This window comes from Eulemur rufifrons, chromosome 1 (genome assembly GCF_041146395.1).
Source record: "Eulemur rufifrons isolate Redbay chromosome 1, OSU_ERuf_1, whole genome shotgun sequence".
Classification (NCBI taxonomy): domain Eukaryota; kingdom Metazoa; phylum Chordata; class Mammalia; order Primates; family Lemuridae; genus Eulemur; species Eulemur rufifrons.
Genome location: NC_090983.1, coordinates 45,753,349 through 45,779,667, shown reverse-complemented (window position 1 = coordinate 45,779,667; position 26,319 = coordinate 45,753,349). Strand labels below are relative to the sequence as shown.

The 26,319-nt window shown below is 34.2% G+C and overlaps 1 protein-coding gene across 2 annotated transcripts in view; it reads right to left on the bottom strand.

The window, feature by feature from the left end:
• The window catches only part of NCKAP1 (NCK associated protein 1), a 98,818-nt gene that overhangs the window by 14,709 nt on the left and 57,790 nt on the right, over positions 1-26,319 (bottom strand). For both annotated transcript variants that reach the window (XM_069491864.1, XM_069491772.1), the window contains 10 exons: positions 26,206-26,287; positions 24,079-24,137; positions 21,438-21,583; positions 19,513-19,645; positions 17,037-17,156; positions 13,204-13,343; positions 12,189-12,320; positions 9,502-9,720; positions 9,183-9,313; positions 8,806-8,903 (listed from right to left, as the gene is read on the bottom strand). In XM_069491864.1, the coding sequence (XP_069347965.1) occupies positions 8,806-8,903; positions 9,183-9,313; positions 9,502-9,720; positions 12,189-12,320; positions 13,204-13,343; positions 17,037-17,156; positions 19,513-19,645; positions 21,438-21,583; positions 24,079-24,137; positions 26,206-26,287 (1,260 nt within the window). The remainder of the gene's footprint in view (positions 1-8,805; positions 8,904-9,182; positions 9,314-9,501; positions 9,721-12,188; positions 12,321-13,203; positions 13,344-17,036; positions 17,157-19,512; positions 19,646-21,437; positions 21,584-24,078; positions 24,138-26,205; positions 26,288-26,319) is intronic.

The window sequence follows — 26,319 nt, the reverse complement described above, 5'->3', positions numbered from 1 at the left end:
ACTGGTTTCATGGAAGATAACTTCTCCACAGGGTGATTGGGGGCCTGGAGGACAGAGGTGCAGCTCAGGCAGCGATGTGAGTGATGGGAAGCAGCTGTAAATACACGTGAAACTTTGGTGTCTAGCCTACTGCTCACCTCCTGCTGTGTGACCCAGTTCCTAACAGGCCATGGACCCATCCGCAGCCTGGGGGTTGGGGACTGCAGTATTATAGCACAAATTATAAAATAGAAGTGTGAACTATTTACTTCTCTTTCATGGACTACTGAGAAAAGGGAAGAGAAAGGGAAGAGCTATAAATAAGGGAAAGGAGTGAAGGATAGCTATTTAAGAAAAGTATAGCTCATTAAAGAAGGTTTTTCTTAAAAAAAAACATTGGAAAAGTAATTTAGTTAAAAACTATAACAAAAACAAATATAATTAATTTCATTCTGGAAGAATAAGCCTGGATAACAGCAAACTGAGTTTCTAAAACGATGAGGGGAGAAAGTGAGTAAGACATTCTACTCTTTGTTGCATTGTTACCTGTGCCATCTGCCTTTACCACTAAGCTCACCACTACCACACCAGTTTTTTCAATAATTCAAGTGAAGTTTGTAATTTAATTTCTGATCTCCATATCTCTACAAAGTTCTTTTAAATCAGAATTTTCTTTACTTTTGGCTCTCTATAGTGGTTTTCAGCCTTTACTACACATCACAACCACCTGTAGAACTTTTTCCAAATACATATATATATATATATATATATATATATGTCTCCAGGCTTCATCCCTGGATATTTCAATTCAGCAGACCTGGGTGGGAAGATGTAGCAAGCACATAGTTAAGTGCCAGGGTGGTTTTGTTACAAAGGAAAGTTAGTAACAACTGATTTAAGAGGACCATGAAAAACTATACAGAAAATCTATAAAAATCATTTTTCCTAAATCATTAATATAAATTTTGTTTAAGTTACTTGATATTACTTCAGATTATTTCTCATTATGCTCCTAATCAAATGTTCAGCTGAAGTCACATTTATTTGCTAAATTTAACTTCTATAGTCTTTGATTAGACTGTCTCTCTGGGCCAATTCAAAACTCTCAACCTAAGACTTGATTCAATACACACTCAAACTCTATGCCAAACCCTGATAGTGCTCACACACTTTTAACATAATGCCACGTATTAGTGAATCAGAGACTCCACTGAATTTAAAATACACCTTATTTTATGTGCCACTAAGAAAAAAAAAACCTCTACTAATACTATAAGACACATAACAATTTCAGAAATATTAATATAGGATAAATGGGTCTTAGCATCTATAAATTATGGTACTATTTATTGGAGGGAACATTCCAGTTTTACAGTTGAGGAAACAAAGGTTCAGAGAAGTTAGATAACTTGCTCAAAGTTACAATATTAAATAGTGGAATTTGAATTCACGTATGTCTGAATTAAAACTCTATGTTCTTAATCCTTAAAGAAATGGTTCCCAATCTTTAGTGTACATAGGAATGCTCTGGAGGACTTCTTAAAACACACATTGCTGGGTCCCAGCCCCAGAGTTTCTGATTTAGCAGGTCTGAGGTAGAGCCAAAAAAAATTGCATTTCTAAGAAGTTCCAAGGTAATGCTGATGTTGCTGGTCTGGGAACCATACTCTAAGAACCATTACCCTAAAGTATTTGTTGGCTTACTATACTCTCACAAAGAGAAAAAAGTTAATGATGTCTCTTCTTGTAAGTTTCATTTATATGTTTAATTTTTTTTTTTCATTTCTCCCTCGAATGCATCCTTACAACAAGGCTCTCTATATTTAAAACCATTTATTAATCCTGCTGACAAACGAAATGAAAGCTGGCAGTATTAACTGGAATTTAACAAATTGAGACAAATCACATGAAGCAAATTAGGAGTATTTAAAAATGCTTTTAATCTACTTGGTATTCTGTTAAAAAGAAAGTGTTACAATTCTTGGCATAGTTCATATTTAAATTTCCTACTGCATTTGAAAAAAAGTCCTGTAGGACCCCATGAAGAACTGGAAGAACTGATCTGTAAAATGCCAAAACAATTCTTTTGGCAGGACTGGAAGGAGAAATTGATTCAATGGGCACAACTCCAAATGAAACACCCACCCAAGAATTTTAGTAGGAAAGAAGCCTGGTTGTTTTCTTCTCCAGAAAGGAATAAATATATTTCACCACAAGTACACATGCATAGTGCTAAGTCTAACACAAGATGTATTTACAACCGTCAAATATAAAGAAGCTCTGCTTTTTCTAATGGGCATACAAATTTACTCTTTGAAACAAAAAGGTCTTCAGCTAAAACAGGAACTAATTAAGATCACCTTTAAAATAAAAAGATGTAGCCACATAGTATTTAGTTTTTCAATTTAGATTAAATATTTAGAAAACAAAAATAAAAGCAAAGAAGTTATGGAACGATCTTAAAAAATATCACAACTCCTCCCAAAAAACACTGTATACACTCATTTCAAAAAGACTACAATGCTACTGAAGCCATCACAATGCTCTGCTGAGGAGGGTATGAGCTACAATCTTTTCAGAGGGACATTTGGCAATATCAAAAAAAGTTAATGTTCATATTTTTTGATCCACTTTTAGAAATTTTCCCTATAAAAATGCTCAAACAAGTATGCAAACTATGTAGAAGTACTGGTTAAATGTAGAGAATTTTATACATGTGTCTAAAACTGCTCCTTTCAGAAACCCACTAAAGTGAGAGGAAAAGTATAAAAAAAGGCATAAACCTACAAAAATAAAGGAAACAATAGAAGAAAGAAGACCAAATGAAAGATGTCAACAAATTTCTGGAAGATGAAAATGGAGTAAAGAAGAAACAGAAGTGAAAAAGTTGATTTGCAAGTTCCTGTAGAGAAGACACAGTGTAGAAGCAAGTTAATATATGCCTCAAGAGGAAGGAAGGGATCAGAAATTGAAGGCAGTAGCACAGGAAGGCCTGAGGCTAAAAACAAAAGGATTAATAGGTCTTTATGAGGAGTCCTTAGTTACACTCTAACTTCTCGCCATTTTAGGAAGTTATGCTGACAAGAGGGCTCTAAATTCAGGTTAAGATAAAGTGGCCGGGCGCGGTGGCTCACGCCTGTAATCCTAGCACTCTGGGAGGCCGAGGCGGGTGGATTGCTCAAGGTCAGGAGTTCGAGACCAGCCTGAGCGAGACCCCGTCTCTACTAAAAATAGAAAGACATTATATGGACAACTAAAAATCTATATAGAAAAAATTAGCCGGGCATAGTGGCACATGCCTGTAGTCCCAGCTACTCGGGAGGCTGAGGCAGTAGGATCGCTTAAGCCGAGGAGTCTGAGGTTGCTGTGAGCTAAGCTGACGCCACGGCACTCACTCTAGCCTTGGCAACAAAGTGAGACGCTGTCTCAACAACAACAAAAAAAAAGATAAAGTGGCAACAGAGAATGTCGTAAGAATCGTGCCAGCTAGATATATGACCACCCTCTACTGATCTCCAATAGACTTGCACTCTCCAGCTAAATTACTTGCAGAAATCATTTGAAGCCTAGGATGAAGATACGTTTCTCCAGAGAGGATCTGTGTTAGCTTCTGCCAAGTACCTTGGGGCATTATTTATCTAGGACAACCTTAACCCAAGCAGGCTCAAGATTTGAGATTCCCTGGACTAAGCAAGCAACACAAATAAGCCTGTAAATCCCGGGGAGGGGTGAACCATTTCAGTTCACCCTTACCCTGAAGGTACAACTCTTTGGGGTGTCTGTGTCAAGAGAGTTGGGGAAGAATTAAGCAAACTTCCTACTCCCTATTTTGGGCAGGCTCTGGATTTTGACTACTGACCCCTTGCCCACAATACCACCAGAACTACAGCTCAATTTTACAAATGTGTTACTTCTGAATCAGTAAATGTCCTCAGGTCAAAAGTGGCTTCCAATGCCACTCCTCATGTCTCTGAGTTCTGGGTTCTTCTTGACATTAGCCTAGAAATACCTCACTATTTTTTTTTTAGCCCTTCTTTAAAAGAAGATTCTGTTTTTAATATATCTCTTCAGCTTTTTAAGTTGTCCTTCAGAGAAAAGGTGGTCTGAATTACCTAGCCTACCAATACTGGAAAGAAAAACCTGTAGGTTCTTTCGTTTCTGTAACTCCAAAAATTATGTTATCCTACAGAAAGTAATTTTGTAGGACACTAAAAAATATAAAACAATTAGAATCATCACTGACAGAATCAGTACTTTTAGAGATTTACCTCAATGAGATAGACTAGTATATAACACATTGAACTTGTCTGTATGAAAATCATTATATTATGATCTACAGGATTTCTTTTGTAATAAAATACTAGAATACATATGGAAGTATGACTCAGTACACAAAGGCTGAGAAAACAATCATGAATAACACCTTCTGCAGTTCTTAACAACATGCAAATAGTTGAATCCAAAGCAATCTGGATTACATCTTGGGGTTGTTAAGAGGGACCCTCAAACAAAATCATTGTAAAGCATTGTGCAATTCCAGAACTGAATCTTTAGGACTTTGTTTTGAAGAAATCTAAATGATGAAAGTACAATACCAGAAATGTAAAGATTTCATATGAAGCCTTTTGAAAAATATAATACTTGAACAAATCAGGATTTAGTATTTAAAAAGCAAAAAAGTAAAAATAGAAATACCAAAACATAATGATTTAAAAAAATTCTTCCTACAACATTAAATCATTAATAAAATATGCAAGTTATTATGAAGGTAAAAGGAAAAGTCAAGTAAGGAAGATCACATAAGAGATTACTAAACGGCTAAAATAAAAAGTTTCAGAGAAAAAATGTTTTCGTATCCAAAACCATCTTGGTTTTAGAGCATATTATATGTAATGTGAAATCCAGGCCAATTTACACCCATGTACCTCGAGGGCAATGAATCTAAGCTCCTACACAAGAAGTTTACTGTGCCTAGGTTTTTGACTCAGGTTTAGTATCAAATATTTGAAAAAGAATCCAGGCAAGAAAGAACACTCTTGAGTCAGTGAATTCAACAGCATTCAAAAAGTCAACATTATTTATACTATTTCCATATCAACTTTAAATCAAATTTTAATAATATCTAACCAAGAGAGAATACAGTCACTCCACAATATAAGAGAGAAATGTTAAAATATAAGTTCCTTCCATTTCTTCTCAAGAATACGAATGTATTTGGTAACATTAATACTTAGGGACAAGGCTACAATAGGAAGTTTGTAAAAGAAGTGCTAGCAGACTAAGATAAAATCTGTACTTAAGAAAAGATCCTGAAATAGTAAGATAAACTTTACTAAAAATAACTTATCAAGCATACACTTAGGTCTAAAAATAATTGTACAAATTATAATATGTAGAAAGCCATGGTTTAAGGTTAGCATATGTGAAAGAAAAAAACAAAAGAAAATTTATTTGACTGCAAATTGATATGAAAACAGTACGGCATAGCTACTGAAAGTCTTAGAGCTATCTTAAACTGTGTTAGTAAGTACAGTATCCAGATTAAATATGTGCACCCTCAGTAATCAGACCTCTATCTGAAACTTCTCAGTTTAGGTACTATTCTCTAAGAGTGACACCAAAAAGATAGAGTTTGTACAGAGGAAAGAGTGATAAAGATCGCAAAGTGAATGAATATGAATATATTTCACACAAGGAAGAAAAAAAATACATGACAGCAGTTTTTAATACGTGAAAGGTGATCTTGTCAAAGGCAGTCTCTGCCTCTTGACGTAAGAATGAGGATTAATCAAAAACTATTACTTAGATATTGACTCAACATAAACTAGAGATATGTAGTAATTGATGAGACTGCCTCATTTTCATAAAAGACCAGATGATACACCTAGAAAAATGTCGCCTGTGTTCCTGCATTAGATGCAAGTGAGTTAGATAACTGCTGAGATCCCTTTCAGTTCTACAGGCAGTGTGGCACGGTAGTAGCATAAGCTCTGGAATTAGATAGACTTCATGGGTTCAAATTTTGGTTTCACCCCCTATTAACCATGTGAGCCCGGACAAGTTATTTAACCTTTCTTGACTTTACTTTCCTAATTTGTAAAATAGGGAAAACACTTGTTTTAAGGATTTAAAAGAGTTAGTATTTATAAAGAGGTTAGAGAAAGCCTGGAACAAAGAGTCAAGAAAGTTGGTTATTTTTATTTTTGCATCCAACAAAAACTTACTAAGTGCTTACCATGTGTTGGCAAGCTATTACAGTGTCTCAGTGAAGAGTATCTGAGATGACACAACAGCAAGTAGGCCAGCCAGGCTGCAGGAAGAAAGGAGGTAAGGAAAAGCGGAAGGCCAGATCCTTGCAGTACTATTAAGGACGTGTCTGAACTCTCATAGAAACGAATTCAGAGAGATCCAAATTAGGCTATTTTTTATTACTGCACCGTGATAATCAATCCATCAAATTAAAGAGCAAAGAAGCACTAAAAATACTGACAATTCTAGTAGTGCCTATTTATTCAGTCTGAAATAAAAAATAGTTGGCAAAAGTGAAATTAATGAGCCATAATTCCTTTATTATCTCATACTGAAAAGAATACAAGAAAATAAATTGAAGATGAGAAATTTGTTACCTGAGAATAGGACAGAAAAAAGATCATGTATTTACAGGAGAATGAGTCCAATAAATAAGAATAATATTGCTTGTAAAGAACCAAAACTAGCATTTCAATGTTTGTGTATTTAAAACCATACAAAGTATACAATTTATGTATTTAAAATACATATTATAAAGTATCTAAAAGTTGATTTTTATATAAGAACTGCAGAATACTCTAAAAAAATAACAATGAGAGGATAATGATACGACAAATACCAAAATAACATTTATTCAGTGCTTATTGTATGTCAGATACTATGCTGAGTACCTAAAAGTGTGATATGAATTATCTCATTTAATTCTCTCAAAGTAAAAGCTTAGTGAGTTTAAACATTTGCTCAAAAGTAAAGCTTACAAACAACAGTACTGAGCTTAATTTGAAAGCCTGAGTTCTTAATTACTGGGTAATACTGCCTCTCTTTTTTAAATGTTTAAATATACTAAGCTTTTAGTCGAACTGACTCTTGATATATATTTTACTCCGCAAAACGTTACTATTAAATATTATTTAATATTTAAATTATTAAGCAAAATATTAAGCTTGTAGGAATTAACTTATTTAATTTTCAGTAAGTCAGATTACCACATTTAGAACTCTAAGTGCTACATTTCAAATGTGAGCTACTTATCAGTACCATATACTATTTTTTCAGAAATTAAAAATGTAAGGCACAAATAACCACCAAAAAACTTACATAAAGAAAAAGGCATATTTCAAAACATGCCTTTTTTATTCTGTTCATAAGTTCAAAAGTTTTAGTGGCCCAAGTTCAAACTCTTTTAAAAACTACATAGTTATCATATATACAGACTCATTCAATATAAATCCCCTTAGCACTGAGATATTTCTAAAAAGCTTAAAAAAAAGGTTATTTAAAACGTTGTTTCATCAGGGAAATGCAAATCAAAACCACAATGAGATATCACTTAACCCCAGTGAGAATGGCCTTTATCAAAAAAACCCAAAACAACACATGTTGGCGTGGGTGTGGAGAGACAGGAACACTCATACACTGCTGGTGGGACTGCAAACTAGTGCAACCCCTGTGGAAAGCATTATGGAGGTATCTTAAACAGATTCAAGTAGACCTGCCATTTGACCCAGCAATCCCATTACTGGGCATATACCCAAAGGAAAAAAGGTCATTCTGTAACAAAGGCACATGTACCCAAATGTTTATAGCAGCACAATTCACAATAGCAAAGATGTGGAAACAACCCAAATGCCCATCAATACATGATTGGATTAGTAAGCTGTGGTATATGTATACCATGGAATATTACTCAGCTATAAGGAATGGTGAAGATACGATATCTCTATGGTTCTCCTGGAGAGAGTTGGAACCCATTATATTAAGTGAAGTATCCCAAGAATGGAAAAACAAGCATCACATGTACTCACCAGAAAATTGGTTTCCCTGATCATCACCTAAATACAAATCTGGGAACGACACCAATTGGACATCAGACTGAGGTGGGGGGTGGGGGAGGGGATGGGGGTATGCCTACACAATGAGTGCATTGCGCACCGTTTGGGGAGTGGTAACACTTGAAGGTGCTGACTCGGGAAAGGGGGGGGTGGGGAAAAATATGAAACTATTGTTTTTAACTTGCAAAAAAAAATAAAATAAAATAAAATACAAAAAAAATAAATAAATAAAACGTTGTTTCAGTTCCTTAACCTCTTCATCGAAACATTAAGCATTCTGAAGACACGTTTCATCCAGCTTAAAGGGCATAAGATAATTTAAAAGATCACTTAATAATAAGAAAAAACAATAAGCCTAATGTTTGTATCATAATCTGTGGAAATCAACACATTCAAACTACAAATCTGAACATATTTTTTACTTTGGCTGGAATTTTCAACCTGGTATTTCAAAGAAAAACATCAAAACACAATACAATGAAAGCTTGACCAAAAGCCCAAAAATCTGAGTTTTAGTCCCCTTTGGCAAGTCAATACACCTCTTCAGGCTTTCTATTTTCTCACCTGTAAAACAGAACTAAACTAAGATGCCATCAAAAGGCCCTGCCAGCTCTTTAATTTCATTTACATATTAGAACTTTCATGTCAGTTTAAAACAATTAACACTGAGGCTTGTTGTTCACAATCCTGAAATCTTTTCCAGGAATTAATGTTTAAAAGCTAAAATTGATAAAGACTGTATTACCTTAAGTTCAGCAACTTGTGATGAAATATGCCACATAAGGCTTTCACTTAGGAACTTCATACCATACGGGCCTAGTAGTTCTGATAATGACCTCATTTCTGAAAGAAAATGTAATTAATTTCATACTTTTGACAGAGCAGAAAGTTGACATTAACACACACCATTATAAAAACAAATTATTAATGCAAAATCCTGAGAAAAGCCTCTGGAATAAAAAGGTAACACAAAATGCAGAAGTACTTCTAAGATATGATATGCAATTATGCATATAAATGAACTAAAATAGTCACAACAGAATGAAAAGCCAGAAGAATCAAGACATCATCAAAAGAATTAAGTTTTCTTTATTCTCTAAACCATGTTATAGTACTATTCACCTGATATGTCAGAATATTCCTCTGCATTGAATGTTAATTCATTTTCTGTAGGTAAGTTCACAAACGCTTTCATTGCAGGAAAATAAGCTATATGGCCATTGCTAACTTGTCTTAACAAAGTTTCCAAATACCTGAGAAGAAAAGAAAATTTATAACCTGGAAAAATTATTTAATTCAAAATTATTATAGTATATATTCCTGCATATAATTTTAAGTAGACTGATAACATGAATGAGCAGGTATCCATAAAAAATTAGTTCTCCTAAGTAATTCATTACAAAGAAACTTTCTGACTCCCAAATTTCTAAATGTTCCTTACCAGTTTGTGTATAGACTTGTAATAGTTGGCTCTCCATGACTATCTAAATGTTGTGTTTGTTGAAGAAGAACATTATTAAATACTCTTGTAATATCAATCTGCACATAATTTTCTATTGACTGTAGTACGGTCATGTATGCTCTTACACTTGTAAGAAGCTCTGATGGTTTTGCAATTTCCTGTGTGGCTTGATTATACATAGTCATCCCAACAATTGACCTGTGGGGTAGAGGGAGGAGAGTAAGAAAAGAACTCTAACTTTTCCATTTATGTAAATAAACCATTCAATCTACTGATAGCTAATATTAAGTAAGCAATAACATTAACTTTAAAAAATACTTGGTTACAAAGCCGTAAAATTACTACTGCCATTATCTTCCCAAGAAACAACCTAAAAAAAGAATGAATACCTAAAAACTACAATGAAACAAGAATAGAAATGATTAAAAACATTCTAAGAACATCGTCAACAAAAATGATTAAAGCATAAAGAGGGTTTTAAAAATTGCTTTAACATACTGTTTGTAGCAAAGACAATGGACTATTTAGTCCAGAGTTTGAATTCATTTGGCACTGTTATGTGTCAGGAGTTTTTTTAGGCTTTATATAAATTATCTACAATACTCACATTTAATTGCCCTACTATGTAGTTATTAACAGCATCATTGGACAGATGAAAAAACTAAGGCTCAGGACTTAAGTAAATTGATAAGGTCACTTTGTTTGGAAGTGGTATATCTAGGCTTTGACCCCAAGTCTGCCTGAATTAATGCTGCCTCTCCACAAACTGCATGACAGTTAAACAAAACAAGGCAACAAACAAACAGCTTTATTCTTTAATCACTCACAGCACATAAAACATAGTCCTGATTATATTACAACAAAACACAAAATTTTAAAACAGTTCCCTAAATACTTTCCCCACATTGGCTACTCCTATTTTACTTTCTTTAGAACTCCCTGAGCATTAGATTTATAAAGCCCTTAGACTTGTTATCTGTAGAATGGATCCTAAAGACAACAACAGACAAATCTGATCACTAGAAACAAGCCCCTAAGAGCCAACTCAAGATGAAATTTGCTATCCTTGTGTATAGCCCCTAAGACTGTGCTCAAGTGATCAGCAAAAGTAAACCCACTAATACTTACAAGTTATTTGTCCTGGCACAAAAATCTTTCCCAGGTAAACAAGTGGTTCCCCTTGCCTTGATCCTGATCACTAAGTAGATGTTTGATAAAAAGAACATTTGCTTCTCCATGGATTAAAAAACCAGATTGTTTACAGAAGGAAAACAAGGGAGCTATAAACTGAACCCTACCTTCTATCAACCAGTCTCCTACCCCCACCCACTTGAAAGAAATAAATATCAAAAGACATAACGTCCCTTTAGTTTAGTATAAGACCTGGCCAGCCCAGGCGTAGTGGCTCATGCCTGTAAACCCAGCACTTTGGAAGGCAGAGGGAGGGGGATTACTTGAGGCCAGGAGTTCAAGACCAGCCTGAGCAACAGTGAGACTCCGTCTCTACAAAAAATTGAAAAATTAGCCAAGTGCTGTGCCATGCACCTGCAGTCCCAGCTACTTGGGAGGATGAAGCAGGAGGATCACTTGAGTCCAGGAGTTTGAGGTTACAGTGAGCTATGATGATGCCACTGCATTCTAGCCCAGGCAACAGAGAGAGACCCTGTCTCAAAAAATAAGGAAGTAAATAAATAAAAATTAAAACAAAAAAATAAATAAAATAAATACTAGGGCATTCTGTGTTTTATTGTCAGGATGCCAGCCTTACTAAGGAGAGCAAAAGACAGTCTTTGTTCATCATCACTGTCTTTTCAAGTCGACTGATAATTTAACATTCATAAATTTAGTGCCCATTCATATACTGTCCTATTTTATTCTCTAATTCCTATAGTCTTATCTCATCAACTATAATTCTAAGCTTTATATTATTTCAATACTACTTATACTACATTAATATTTTCTTTAATAAATACGTGTGTAACTTTAGAAAAACGTTGAAGCAACATTTATAAATATCACTTCAAGAAGTACATATATATAACTTACACAATTCTAATTAGAATTGAGACCTCAAGTATCTAAAATTCTACTGGCTTAATTAACAGCATACATTTGAATTCAGAAAAGATGTAAGAGATCATCACTTTGTCCTGAAGTTTTCATATATTTGACTGTAGACATGTATCTACTACAACTCAGTACACATACATATATACATATCTGACAAATTTCATGCATCAATATTTATACTTACTGCATGCAATGCTCTGTTTTTCTATTTATTTCCCTCCCCCTTCTTTCTTTCTTTAAATGTTGAATACAACCTAAAAACTGATTTCATGACCCTACTGGATGGCCACCTGCAAGCTGAAGTACACTGATTTGCTCTAATCTTCTCATTTTGCATATAGGAAACTAAGACTCAGAGAGATTAACTGGCTTGCCCAGTGTTACTGGTTAATAATAACACGTATAGGCAAAGAATTTGGGCAATTTAAGTAATTCTCAGTTCTCTATTCTTTATATTTTCCAGTTCATTATTCTTAATGCTAAATACCAGTTCTACTAATGCTTTTCCTTATAAAAGAAAACACTGCATAGATTAATAATTATAACAAACTCATTAACTGAATCAACAAACAAAAACACTTTATGTACTTTCTTACTTAGTAAAGCGGATTTCCAGATGAGAAGTCAAATATTCTCGTGGGGTAAAGGTATGTTCCCATACAACCATGTTTGGTACGTAATTTATAGAGAAACATAACTCTGAAAGTGCAGTGTGCAATTTATCAAGGCTGGAAAAAAATTAATAAACAGTAAATAAAATATTCAACATTTCATCATAGGCAATACAAAATTAATTTTATAAACATACCAGGTTTTATTTAGAGATAATAATTGCAGAATTTGATTATTTTTATCTTCTAAACTAAGTTCAAAATCTTTAAGGATGTAACTAACATTTGAGAATAATTTTCTAAAGGATACCATCATTCATTTCTACATTTAGACAGTGATGACTATACTGACTTAATATATAATAGGAAGAGCTTATTGTGCACTCATAATCTCCAATTCCTGCTATACTTTCTGTTATAAGAGAAGGAAAATTGTCTGAAAAGGGCAATTGCTTGATCAACTTAGAAAGGAAGAAAGTAGAAAATTTACTTTAAATAAAAAATATTTATCCAATTATTGCCCACCTACACCTCCCCTCCAAACAGTTAAATAAGCAAAGAGCCCTGAATGCTACCTGTTCTGCTATTTCTGTTTTAAAATAATGATATCAGTTATGTTCTAATATATCATAAACATGCTAAAATGAAGTCTCAGATATCTGATTTTAAATAAATTGAAAATTATAGATTGCTAACAATGTACCCTACAAAATTTTTTAGATATATTCTTGGCCCTCAATATTCAGTATGTAAGGATAAATATCATCTACTATATATATTTTCTTCTAAAAGCCAAAATCTGTATTTTGCGATCAAATAAACACTAACAAGCTAATCAAGTTCACAAATATTCAATGAATATTAAAAATATTCAATTTTTAAATGGTTGGAAAATGAAAAATACAGAATTACTAGTATTTCCTCAGTATTGATGCCACAGGAAAAATGAAAAAAATCTTTTACCCAGAACAAAAAGATACAATAAAAGTAGACGGCTTACTTGGTCACTACCAGCCTGTTTTTCCTCATGCTCTCAACACCTGGTTTCTCTCTTTCAGGTTCCCCTTTCTTACCAGTCTGTTTTTTTGACTTCTTATTCACTGCTTGACTGATGGTTTTGGCACAATGCTTAGGAAGCAACTAAATTTAGAAAAGAATGAAATCTTAACATTACACCAATTACTCTGAAAGCATAATAATTATTCAAGCAAACCTTAGCTGAATCCAGACAATGTAGCAAATATTGTGCTGGTACTAAAGGACAGAGATTTAAGTAAGATGTAGAGCTTATTTGGGTAGCCCACACAGCTTGGTGGAAAACAGAAACAGGTAAATCTCGTGTGAAGAAACACTTCATAGGGGAAATTAGATTTAAGGCTCATTTAAGTTATTTCTAAAAGATAAGTAAAAACATACTAGGCAAGCAAGAAACGAGAAAGAACATTTTACAGAAAGGATTAAATGGCCCATGAAAACAAAACTACGTAAAGACACAATGTGTTCAGAGCCTATTGAGAACTACTCAGTGGTGGAGCATAAAGTGCAAGGTAAAGTAGAGAGGTTTCAGCTATTACGGAAGGCCTTGAATGTCAAACTAGAGGCTCGATTTTAAACTGCAAGCAATCCTAAAGACAGTGACAATTTTTAAAAGCAGCCACAGTATGAGCGGATATTTCCTAAGGCTAACGCTGGCAGAAGAAAACAATGAAATGAGGAAAATGATAACATGGACAACTAGATCACAAAACTGGTAGAAATAGTTCAGATGAGATAGGAAAAAGGGTTCTAAGGCAAGTGTAATAAAAATTAAGAAAATGGCCAGATTTGAGAGACTTCTGAGAAAAAACTCACAGTATTCAGTAACTTAGATGTGAGATAGCGGCAGGATTCAAAGACGACACAAAGATTTCTATCTAACACATTGCTAATATCACTGATGACAGAAACAAGAGACGAGTGGGAAATAATTCATTTAGTTTAAGAGATAACACAGCAAGCAAACAAGAATGAGAAAGAACATTTACACAGAAGGAGAGCTGCACTGTACAATATGGTAGTCACATCCCACAGGTGGCTGTTGAGCACATGAAATGTGCCTAGTTTAAACTTAGTAACTTAGTTGTAAGTGTTAAGAAACACAACAGATTTCAAAAATTTAGTACAAAAAATATAAAATATTTCATTAGTAATATGATTACATGCTAAAATACTAACAGTTTTGGATATAAAGAGTTAAACCAATAAATTTCTAAAATTAGCTTCACCTGTTTCTTTTTATGTTTTTTAGCGTGGCTACTAGAAAATACTAAATTATATATGTGGCTTGAATAATATTTCTCTTCGACAGTGCTGGGCCAGAAAAAGTGACTTAGTCATTATACATAGATGGTAATGAAAGCCAGAGAGTGGGTTTTATTTTGAAAAATGCGTAAGAAATTATATTGCATTTGTGTTATGACAAGAGTTCCTTCTTAAACAAAAAGAAAATTCCTGAGGAAACTGGCAACTTCAATATTACAGAGAGCAAAGTGTTGAATCTCTATAACTCCTGACATTAAACAGAGCTACTAAGGCACAAAACCAAAACCCATGAATAACCTTTTCTACAAAATCAAGTTTCAAAGTATCTCCACAACCCCCAAAATACAAGTGGATGGTGACAAAACACTACCAAGAACCACAAGACCTATGTGTCTGTTTGGAAAAGCAGAGGCGTAACTATAGGGAACCTAAAGACCCCAAGAAAAAGGAATCCCAAGAGCCTACAGGTATTCACTCAAAAGCATAGAGGACTAATTTGCAGATGAATGCATGAGGCCTATAGTAAGGTTTGATAGGGCTGGAGCAGTTTAGTCCCATTAATTGTCTTTTTCTTTTCTTTTCTTTTTTTTTTTTTTTTGAGGCAGAGTCCTGCTCTGTCACCCTGGCTAGAGTTCCATGGTGTCAGCCTATCTCAGAGCAACCTCAAAGTCCTGGGCTGAAACGATCCTACTGCCTCAGCCTCCTGAGTAGCTGGGACTATAGGCATGAGCCACCATGCCCAGCTAATTTTTTCTATATATTTTTTAGTTGTCCATATAATTTCTTTCTATTTTTTTAGTAGAGACGGGGTCTCGCTCTTGCTTAGGCTGGTCTCGAACTCCTGAGCTCAAACAATCCGCCCATCTTGGCCTCCCAAGTGCTAGGATTAGGCGTACAGGCGTGAGCCACCGCACCCACCCACCGTACCCACCCATTAATTGTTAAAATGATCAGCCAGAGCCCTCTACCAGGTCAGTGCCCCACGCGGAGGAGAAATTGCTAGGAATGGAAATCAAAATTGAGCAAGATAAAGACAACAGAGATGAAGGAAAGAGAAAATAAAAGTAAATGTGGGAAAGGAAAAAGTTAGGAAATCTGGAATAGCAAGCAGTCATATTTTTGTTAATACTAAATGGAAAGAACAGGGCAAAATTTGGCCCACCATCTGTTTTTGCAAAAGTTTTAATGAAACATAGCCACTCATTTGTTCACATACTATCTATAGCTGCTTTCCCACTATAATGGCACAGTTGAGTAGTTGTGACACAGACCATAAGGTACACAAAACCTAAAATACTTACTTCCTAGCCCTTTACTAAAAAAGTACTAAAGAATAAGCTTTGAACAATAAAAATCACTAGAAAGATATCAATATATGAAGCATTTGGGAGCATCAAACACATACCTATATTTGTAAAAATAAGAGTAAATACATGTTAACAGGAAGAGAGTAGAGCTTGTAGTAAGTTCAGTGTGGTACAATTACCCAAAAAAGGGGCCAATGCAGAGAATATGTGCAAAGTTTAATAAACTTTTCTCAATAATTACAAATTGGTGGTGGCAGTATTAGTATTATTAAGAGATAATTCTGCATGTAATATTTAGAGTAAATCTGTGATTATGAAAAATTACAATTCTTCCATCTTCTGTGTCTTTGAAAACCAGATTCACAATGTGGAAGAAGGATGATATACACATATGTAAAACAGAAGAAGAACAAATCTTGTAGTTCTGAATTTGAATTGTAGATATCAGAATGAACTCATGAGTGACAGGGAATGAATGTGTCCTGATGAGGTCCAGATGAGACCAATATGCATCCCTAATGGCCAGATTTGGATCTTGAAATACTATTTCCCACTGAAAGAAACTAAAAGGAATGGCTGATTCCAGGTCTGAGCAAAAATATGCACAAGATGAGGCTGGTACATCTTGTCATATCAGATAGCAAGAAAGCTCTCAAGTGACTGCAAGGGTTCCCACTGGCCAAAGATAGGGCAATCTGAGCTTCAATATGAATAATAAGTATAATGGATGCAAAATCACCAAACATGCTTAATTCTAGGAGTTAATAATTTGTTGGTTATCTAGAAAATAAAGGCAAAGATCTAAGCATTTATTTTTCCTTTCTTTTATAAACCGTACTACTGGATAAATACTTAGTAGATTTAATCTTTTTAAAAAATCACTTCAATCTTCTAGAATAATATGTCACAACTAATATCTGTAAAAAAAACCTGACAACATCTTGCAACGACCAATGAAGTAATGGAATCAGGTACTAATACCAACAAAAATAAAACAACTAGATATTATGTGCCTCCTGATAAAAGAATACAAAATCTACATAGTCTTGCCAAAAAGTTTACATCTGTAAGAAATTATACCTGTTAATGGAGTTTCACAGCAAGAGTTAATGAACTTTCTTATAGTTTGAGAATTAAAAAACAGAAGGTAAAATAACTGGCTAACAGCTCATTTCTTGCCTTCATACACAAATTTCCTATCTGTAGGAAACATTTAAATTATTACCTGGTCACTAAGTGTACACTGTTCTGTGCAAATATCAGTGATGAGATTTCGAGCTTGTTTGGCCATTTCATCTAGAAACATATTACATAAGGAAAGACTGCGATCTCCAATATGATGCCGCTGTTAAGGCAGAATAATAATAATTATAAAAGTTACAAGAAAGTACTCTGAATCAAAAACACTTTTAAATAAAAATGGACAATTAAGTTAAAGTCTTACTCTGCAATAAGAGGTAGGGGTGGGGGATGTTACAGATTTCTTTTATCTCATGTAACAACTAACCTACCACACTATATTTGCAAGAGATGACATAAAATAAGTACTTGGTGATTATAAAAATTAACATACAATTGGGAAGAATCTTGAAAGATAAGTATTTTCCTTAGCATGAAAAACTATGTATTTAATTTTTAAATTCCACAAAGTCCTATATCCAGTTCTTACATATTAAAATATCAAACATACAATGTGAAAGAACAGATTTAGAGATTTAGAGTACTGTTTTCTAATCTTATCTCATTTTAAAATTTACATGTAATACATAAATTTGTTTATTTTTTTGAGAAAGGGACTTGCTCTGTCACCAAAGCTAGAGTACAGAGGCACAATCATAGCTCACTGCAGCCTCAAATTCCTGTGCTCAAGCAATCCTCCTACGTCAGCCTCTCAAGTAGCTAGGACTACAGGCATGTAACACCATCCCTGACTAAATTTTTTACGTTTTGTAAAGAGAAGGTCTCACTGTGTTGCCTAGGCTGGTCTCAAACTCCTGGCTTCAAGTGATCCTCCTGCCTAGGCCTCCCAAAGTGCTGGGAACACAAACATTGAGCCACTATGCCTAATTTTTTAACACTGAGCCTAATTTTTTTTAGAGATGGGGATCCGGCGGTCCTATCTATGTTGCTCAGGCTGATCTCGAACTCCTGGCCTCAACTGATCCTCCGGCCTCAGCCCCCGAAGTAGCTAGGATTACAGGTGTGAGTCACCATGCCCAGCTCTAATATATAAATCTTGTCACAACAACAACTTTGCAATATATAAACAGAAGAGCTCAAATATTTAAATAAAATTGTTAGATTATCAATTCAGTAACAAATTCACAAGGTATTCAAATATCCTGAATCAAACTCTATCCCTCCAAGGGAAAAAAAAGCTGACCATGCATTCTTTGAACATGAGGGGAAATCATTATATTTAATTTTTAAGATATTACATAAGTATATGTAGACACACACACATTCACTCAAATCTACCCATCTGCACAGGATTCTTATCTTTTTAGTTTCGGTGGGTTATAACAGTTTGATGGGTTTTTCTTGTCAATGGTAACTGGAAGGTTGAGTATACAATGCTATAATATAAATCTTTATACTATATATGTGTAATATGTATTGTAAATATGAACTATAAAGTGGCACAGCAATGGAAAATAGAGGATAGATTCCAGAAATGATACATAAAAAATATGAGGAAGACTTCACGGGTAATTTAATGGGAAGGGTGATAGTGAGGAAAGAGTTAATAATATATATCAGCTGTTAAGCTTGCGAGAAAAAAAATCCATTAAATCTAAAAAAAATCTATAAATCTATTAAAATTAGTGCTGTTAATACCCTCATTGGTTTTAATTCTAAAAGTACTCCCTAATAAACATCCTGCAGGCTAACTTCTGCCTCAAAGTTGGCTTCAAATGGAATACTGGCATACGATCTGCAACAGATATGTTGCCTAGTGCTTAAAGATATTGATAATGTTACTTTTCTCTCCAAGTTTCTTTTCCACAAGTTTTGCAGTTCTAAGTAAAGGGACTAAATGCTAAGTTAAATTATAAATAAATACATTATTTAATTTTAATATATATTCTTACCACACCTTCCAAACTGATATTTCATCTTCAAAGATTAAAAGAAACATGGAGTACATTTTTGGTAGATACTTGGTATCAACAAAACTACTAGCTAGTTCAATTACTCAATAATTGGGGGTGGAGGAGTGTGTGCACACATGTCTCATAAATACCAGCAAATCTGGATTTTGCTTAATATTATCTATTACAAGATAATATTATCTATTAACAAGTCAGTAAAATCTCTTTTGACTTGTTTACTCAGTAATCCATAAATTCAATTTCCAAATCCTTTCAATGATAGTTTAGGAGAAAAATTAAGCATACAAAGTCAATTACTGCACATATCTTTACCATAAATATTAATACCTGACCCACCATTTATTTTAATAAAGGTAATTCTAAACTTTATGATATGTTCTTTTATATATATGTATGTCTAGCCATCTATCTACATGTATCTATTAAACCTATGTATCTATTCAAGTATTTTCCTGATTCTGCAGAGAGATATATATTAGATGGGAAGCTAAATTAGGTAATTATGACTTTGTGAACATTTCGTTGGCTACAAGTTTAATCTAGTTTACTTTGCATACCATATAAATCACAGTACTACACTGAAATTACCTCTTCTGGACACAGTTCATGTGTGCAACTCATAAAATGAGTGCAAAGTAGCGGAAATGCAATTGAGTATCTTGACTGAGAGGGCAACTCCAAGCACTGTTGAAACATCTTCTCAAAAGCACGACTATAAAAACTATATAAAAAAATCAGAATCGCAATTTTTAGAGTTAAAATAAAAATTTTCTTGATATAATACACTATAGTTAATTTGATTCAAGTGAATGACAGTTACCAACTGGTACCATTTACTACTTAAAAAAGAGAATATTTTTCCCCCAAAGTATCTTTTTCACACCAATAATCATTCCAGAATATAAAAATATTATCTGTATAACATTAACAAATACTGAAAATAAAAAACTTGAATAGAAATACAAACATACCTATGACAAATGAATACATGACATACAAATATTATGGAATCAAACTGCATCAAAGCTAAGTCACTATCAATTGTAAAAAATATCATTTTATGTACAACTAAGAGGAAAAACACGCCAATTCAATAATTGCATGCCATCAATTTTAAATTACATCCAGATTTAAGATATGTTAAATCTAAATGTAAAAGAAAGTGAGTTGATAAAATACAGTACATTTCAGAGCAACAAGACAAGTAGTAAATAAACATTTATTTTGGATGTACCAAGCAAAACAGAGTGTGACTATGAGAAAATATGGGTAAAAATTTAAGTATTACTGATAATTACAAATTTCAAACATTATTCAAAGTGCTTTTAGTTCCAAGAAAGTGGAGAGGACTTTTTAATTGTTGTAGCCTTCTTTTGCAACAGGAACCTTTAAGTAGCTAAAAAAATACCTAAACATAAAACTTTTCATTTTCTAAGGTAGACTTTGTGTCAAACAGTAGTACAGGGCTCCAAATAATCTCAATAATTCTTGCAAATCTGACATGTGATGTATTTCCTAAGAGTAAACCTAAAAGTGTATTTCCTAATGTGTTCCACGAGTTCCTTTAAGAGGCCTTCTCTGTCTGGTGACTTGGATTTCTTCTGCAATATTGCTAATTTAAGCTCTCTTAACAAACTGCCAAAATCAATGTAGACTGAGTTATTTTCCAAAATAAAAGCCATGACAAGCTTTTCGTAATCACCTCTACTCAATACACAGGAACTCTCACCATCCACTGAAATTATCTCAGCATTTTAGAAATAGAGAGACATACTAGGTTATTCCAATCCACTTCCCTAAAGGAAAAATAAAAGGCCAAAAAGCAGGAAATAGAGTTGATATTGTGTAGTACTGAAGTCAGAATACTTGAGTTTGAATCCTGGCCCCACTGTTCATTAATCTGATCACAACCAAGTTCACTTATTCATTCAAACATTTATGAAGCATCTACTTTATCAGATACTAACAAAAACCTAGCCTTCCTTTAAGGACCACTTTTTCTAGGGAGGAAGAAAGGGAAAAAATAAACTACTAAGTTTAACAAAAGAGGCTATGATATTATACAAAGGAGAGTAAAGTAGAATGTAGGAAGTAGTTACCACATCATCATAATATTAATATTTAATTTAACACTATGGAAGTGAAGTTACCAGGTATTTCCAACATTTGCTCTATTTTACCCTGAGCTACAACTTCTTTTTCCCCTTAGTCTAATCATGCAAAGGAGGGCCTTAAGGTACCTGAATGACTATTCTTCACCTCCTCAATCAAACAAAAAGAAACAAAATTCACATCAATACGAGTTGCTGTTACAGAGAATTAAAAATAGACATGAAATCCCAACTTCATTAAGTTTCTTTTGGTGGCAAGTTTTTAAAGCCCACTAATCCCTTTATTCTTAAGAGTTTATTACTGAACTATCTTAAGGACCATGCTAATATAAAAACAATCAAGAAATATATCTTCGGATACCAAAAATTTCAAATCCAAATTTAAAGAAAATTTCAACATACCAAAATATGGAGAGATCTGATGTTTCCACCAACATTTCCACCAAGGAATCTACCATTTTTGTATGAAAAATTATTGTATTCATCATCTTTCCCAGTTCTCTGTGATCTGCAAGGCCAAGTGAAGCCTTAGAGACACTAGTATATGCCTGTAAAAGTATAGCAAAAAACAAAAGTAGTTTAGGTAGTGATCCAGGACTTTAGACTTGCCATTCTATAGGGAAAAAAAGACCATTATTGAAAAATATTTAAACTGTACATTGTAACACTATCAGTAACATCTTTTAATTGTCTGTAGTGACCCTAACTGGAAATTCCTATCAAGAATTTCTTTAATAAACTGAAATATTAATGTCCATAAAACAGAATCTAATATATGGATCATTCATCTTTAACCCCAAAGGACTTAAAGTTAAAATATCAAATGTATAAAACAATTGTCATGTTAACCCTACCAAAGACATTTTCAACCTAATTCAAGACAGAAAACACATAGGAAATAATCAGATGAAAGTAAGTATTGCACATGTTGACTCAGTTTGAGGGTTTAGATTATACTGAATCACTAAAAGTAGGATAATATAATACACTGTACTAATTTGATGAACTCTAGAAAATTGATTTGATGAACTCTAGAAGATTGTAAAAATTAGTGAAGGCTGGCCAAAAAGGTAATAGAACTTTAGCCAAACCCATCAAGACAGGTTGTAGGGAAAGAAATTCCACAATTGGAACACCAAATCACAAAGAGCAGAATTATGCCCGTGGATAGTAGACATTGCAGAAAGGCAGAGAATAAGAATAGGAGGGGTGCCTGCAGAATAAATATTGTTTGCTATGACTAGAATTTGAGTGCAAAGAAGACAAGGGGAGGAATGGAAAGAGATTGAACCAGACCATGTACAACTTTGTATAGAATTTTAAAGAATTTAAACTTTTTGGTGAACCACTGAGGGTTCTGTGTCATGGCCAGTTCTTGTGTTAGAAAGACTGCTCTACATAGAGCAATGGCCAGGGAGGCTTGGCTGGGAAGGAAACAGGAGGCAGAAATCTGTTAGGGAGCAGTGGCAGCAATAGGTTAGATAGGATTATGATGGTCTGGTCTAGAGTGGTGGTGGCTTAAAAGAGTTTAATCTGGGAAATGACTAGATGTGGTGAGCAAAACAGAGGAATTACGAATGATGGTCGGGGTTGTGACTATTGGGTGACACGCCTTCATGGATCTCTTGCTCCCATACCTCTTGCTGGGTATGCCAAGAAGGCAAGGCCTAGACCACTCATTCCCTAGACCATTTCTTAGTATTATGTTTGTGGCTAACAAATTTGAGGGATTAAGTAATGTTTCCCTTGGAACAAAGAGCAAGTATGCTTACTGCTGATGATAAAACAAAGAGTTACTCAATCTCGATGTTCCTTACCTGCAACACAAACCCACTGCATACACAGCACTTATCTGGGCCCCTCTGTACCACCCCTGCAGGACTTAGGGACACAGGGAAAATGATGTATATATATTAATGCTCATGCTATTTTCTATGCAATGAATACTAAAGTCTTTTGTCTCTAACCCAGTAGCCCATGTCTTCCGCCAATATCTAAGAAAATAGTAAGAGACTAAATTATTGCCTTTTAAGTGGGATAAAAATCAAATCTCAAACCCTACAACATTAAAGGGCCATTAGGAGGATAATGTTACCATTTACTAAGATACCACAGAGAAAGCAGAGTTTTGCATTGTGTTGTTTTTGTTTGCCAGGAAAGAGAAAAAATGAAGAATAATGATGGCAACATTCTGATGGCAAAATATACTTTGGACATTTATCAAAAACTAAGCCTAATGAGCTTTCAAACCTGCAATCAATTTTAGAGTATAAAGAGAAACAGTGGAGGCTATGAATTCAATAAAGACTTCTATTAACTGACCTTCATTTAAAAAAAATAAGAATTCATGCTTCTAATTAGCTCACAGAACATTCTCCAGGACAGGCCATATGTTAGGATACAAAATAAGTTTCAACAAATTTAAAAAACTGACATCATATGAAGTACCCTATCTGACTAAAATGGAATAAAATTAGATATCAATAATGAGAAAAACTTAGGAAACTACACAAATATATGAAAATTAAATACCATGCTCCTGAATGACCAATGAGTTAATGAAAAAATTAAGAAGGATAATTAAAAACTTTGTGAAACGAAGATAGAAACACAACATACCAAAACCTATGGGATACAGAAAAAGCATAGCTAAGAGAGAAGTTTATAGCTATAAGCACCTACATCAAAAAATAGAAAGATTTCAAATAAACAACCTAGGGCCAAATGTGGTGGCTCATGCCTATAATTCTAGCACTTTGGGAGGCCAAGGCCAAGGAGATTGCTTGAGGCCAGGAGTTCGAGACCAGCCTGAGCAAGAGCAAGATCCTGTCTCTACAAAAAAACAGAAAAATTAGCCGGATATAGGAGTATGAACCTGCTGTCCCAGCTACTTGGGAGGCTGAGGCAGGAGGATCGCTTGAGCCCAGTGAGCTATGATGATGCCACTGAACTCTAGTCAGGGCAAAAGAGCAAGACTCTGTCTCAGAAACAAACAAGGAAAAACTAACATATTACATAACAATAAAAGTTAAGTTATCCTTACCTGTAACCTAAACCAATCTAATCTCATTCCTCTGAAATCAAATACTTCCCCATCTTCAACTGTAATAGGAAAAAAAAAATATTACAAAGCAAATTAATGTTTTTGCAAATCTATAATCATATTCTAAAATTTAAAAGCTAAGACAAATCCATTTCTGGGTATATATCTAAAAGAATTAAAATGAAAGCCTTGAAGAGATATTTGTATACCCATGTTCACAGCAGTATTATTCACAATAGCCAAAGGTGAAAGCAACTTAAATGTCCACTGACAGATGAATGGATAAACAAAATGTAGTATATAAATACAATGGAATATTATTCTGCCTTTAAGAGGAAGGAAATTCTAACACACGCTACTATGGCTAAACCCTGAGGACATTATGCACAATGAAATTAGCCAGTCACACAGACAAGTACTGTAGGATTCCACTTATACGAGGTATCTAGAGTAGTCAAACTCACAGAAACATAAAAGTAGAATGGTGGTTGCCAGGGGCTCGCAGGAGAGGGGAATAGGGTGTTGTTGTTCAGTGGCTAGAGTTTCAGTTTTGTCAGATGAAAATGTTTTGGAGATTTGCTGTACAACACTGGTTGTACAATAATATGAATATACTTACTACTAAACTATCTACTCAAAAATGATTAAGTGGGTCAAGTTTATGTGTACTATTCAAGAGTTAAGACAGTGAAACAATTTTCGTATCTCTTAATTATGCTATGAGAAGTGTAGACTTCTCTCCTAAGCTCTCTGATTCTCAAGAGTGTGTTTACATGTTAATTTGAAGGAGTTAGAACTTGAGGGATACTATGGATAGAAACTATGGTTGGCATGCTGAAGTTCTACAAAATAACTCCATATAAACCAAATATCACCAGGCAAGATTATAGTAGCTTCATTATTTAAACGTGGTAGCTATAAAGGATTGGGGAAGTAAAAGTCAATGGAAATCAACCTGGGGGGAAGGGAGAGGGTGGGATGGGTGAAAACCTACCTAACAGGTACAGTGAACGATATCTAGGTGACTGGTACTCTTATAATCATGACAGGGTATTATAAAAGCGATTCATGTAACCAAAATACCAAACAATTAGTACCCTGTAATACTTTGAAATAACACCCCCCAAAAAGACTGAACTACAATAAACATCTAAATATTTTATTACTCAAAAATTTTCAAAGTTTCTGATACTTTTTATTAAAAGATTGTAAAACTAAAACATCATATCAATATATTGGAATGGATTGTTCAAATAACAGAGAGGTGATCTACCATATGACATCAATTTTTAAAATTGACAGCAGTGAGCTCAAATTCCTATTCTTATTTAATACCTGTTAGAGCGTGGTAAATTATCTTACATAATTAAGAGGATAACTCTCAAATCCTGAGTTTCCAAATCTCTCAAATAAAAATAACAGTGTTGAAAAAAGTGATATGGGCCAGGCGCAGGGGCTCACGCCTATAATCCTAGCATTTTGGGAGGCCAAGGAAGGAGGATCACTTGAGGATAGGAGTGCAAGACCAGTCTGAACAACACAGCAAAACCCCTATCTCTCTTAAAAAAAAAAAAAAAAATTAGCCAGGCACGGTGGCCCCAGCCTGCAGTCCTAGCTACTCAGGAGCCTGAGGAAAGAGGATCCCTTGAGCCCAAGAGTTCGAGGCTGCAGCTACGATCTGGCTGCTGTACTTTAGCCTAGGTGACACAGTGAGATCCTGTTTCTGAAAAAGCAAACGAACAAAAGTCAGATAGACTAAATGGGATAGTGCCTGGCACTGACTAAACATTTTATAAATGGTATGGACTATTATTATAGATATGCTTGGACCAAATATATCCTTTGTTAAAATATGCAGTTCTCTTTTTTGTTCTATTTTGTTACAAAATATCTCCTTTTTTCCTGCTGAATAAGAAATATCAAACTATAATCTTATCGTTTTTGTAAACACCACCACAAACCCATTTTGGAAACCTTTGCTTCAAAGAGAATAAAGTTAAGGTAAAAGACAGTATGTCCAAAAATGAGATAAGTGACCTCATAAAAATTAACCGTTAAATTCTCTCCTTAATCATGTTTGAAAACCTAATCAGAAGATAATATGCTTTTACTTAAAAGACTTACTACCTTGTTTCACACTCAGGGAAGTCATAGTGTTCACAAAAGAGGACATGATGATTGATTCATCTTCAGGGCAAACAGAAAGATTCTGAAAAAGTACAAAAAGTAATGTTAAAAATA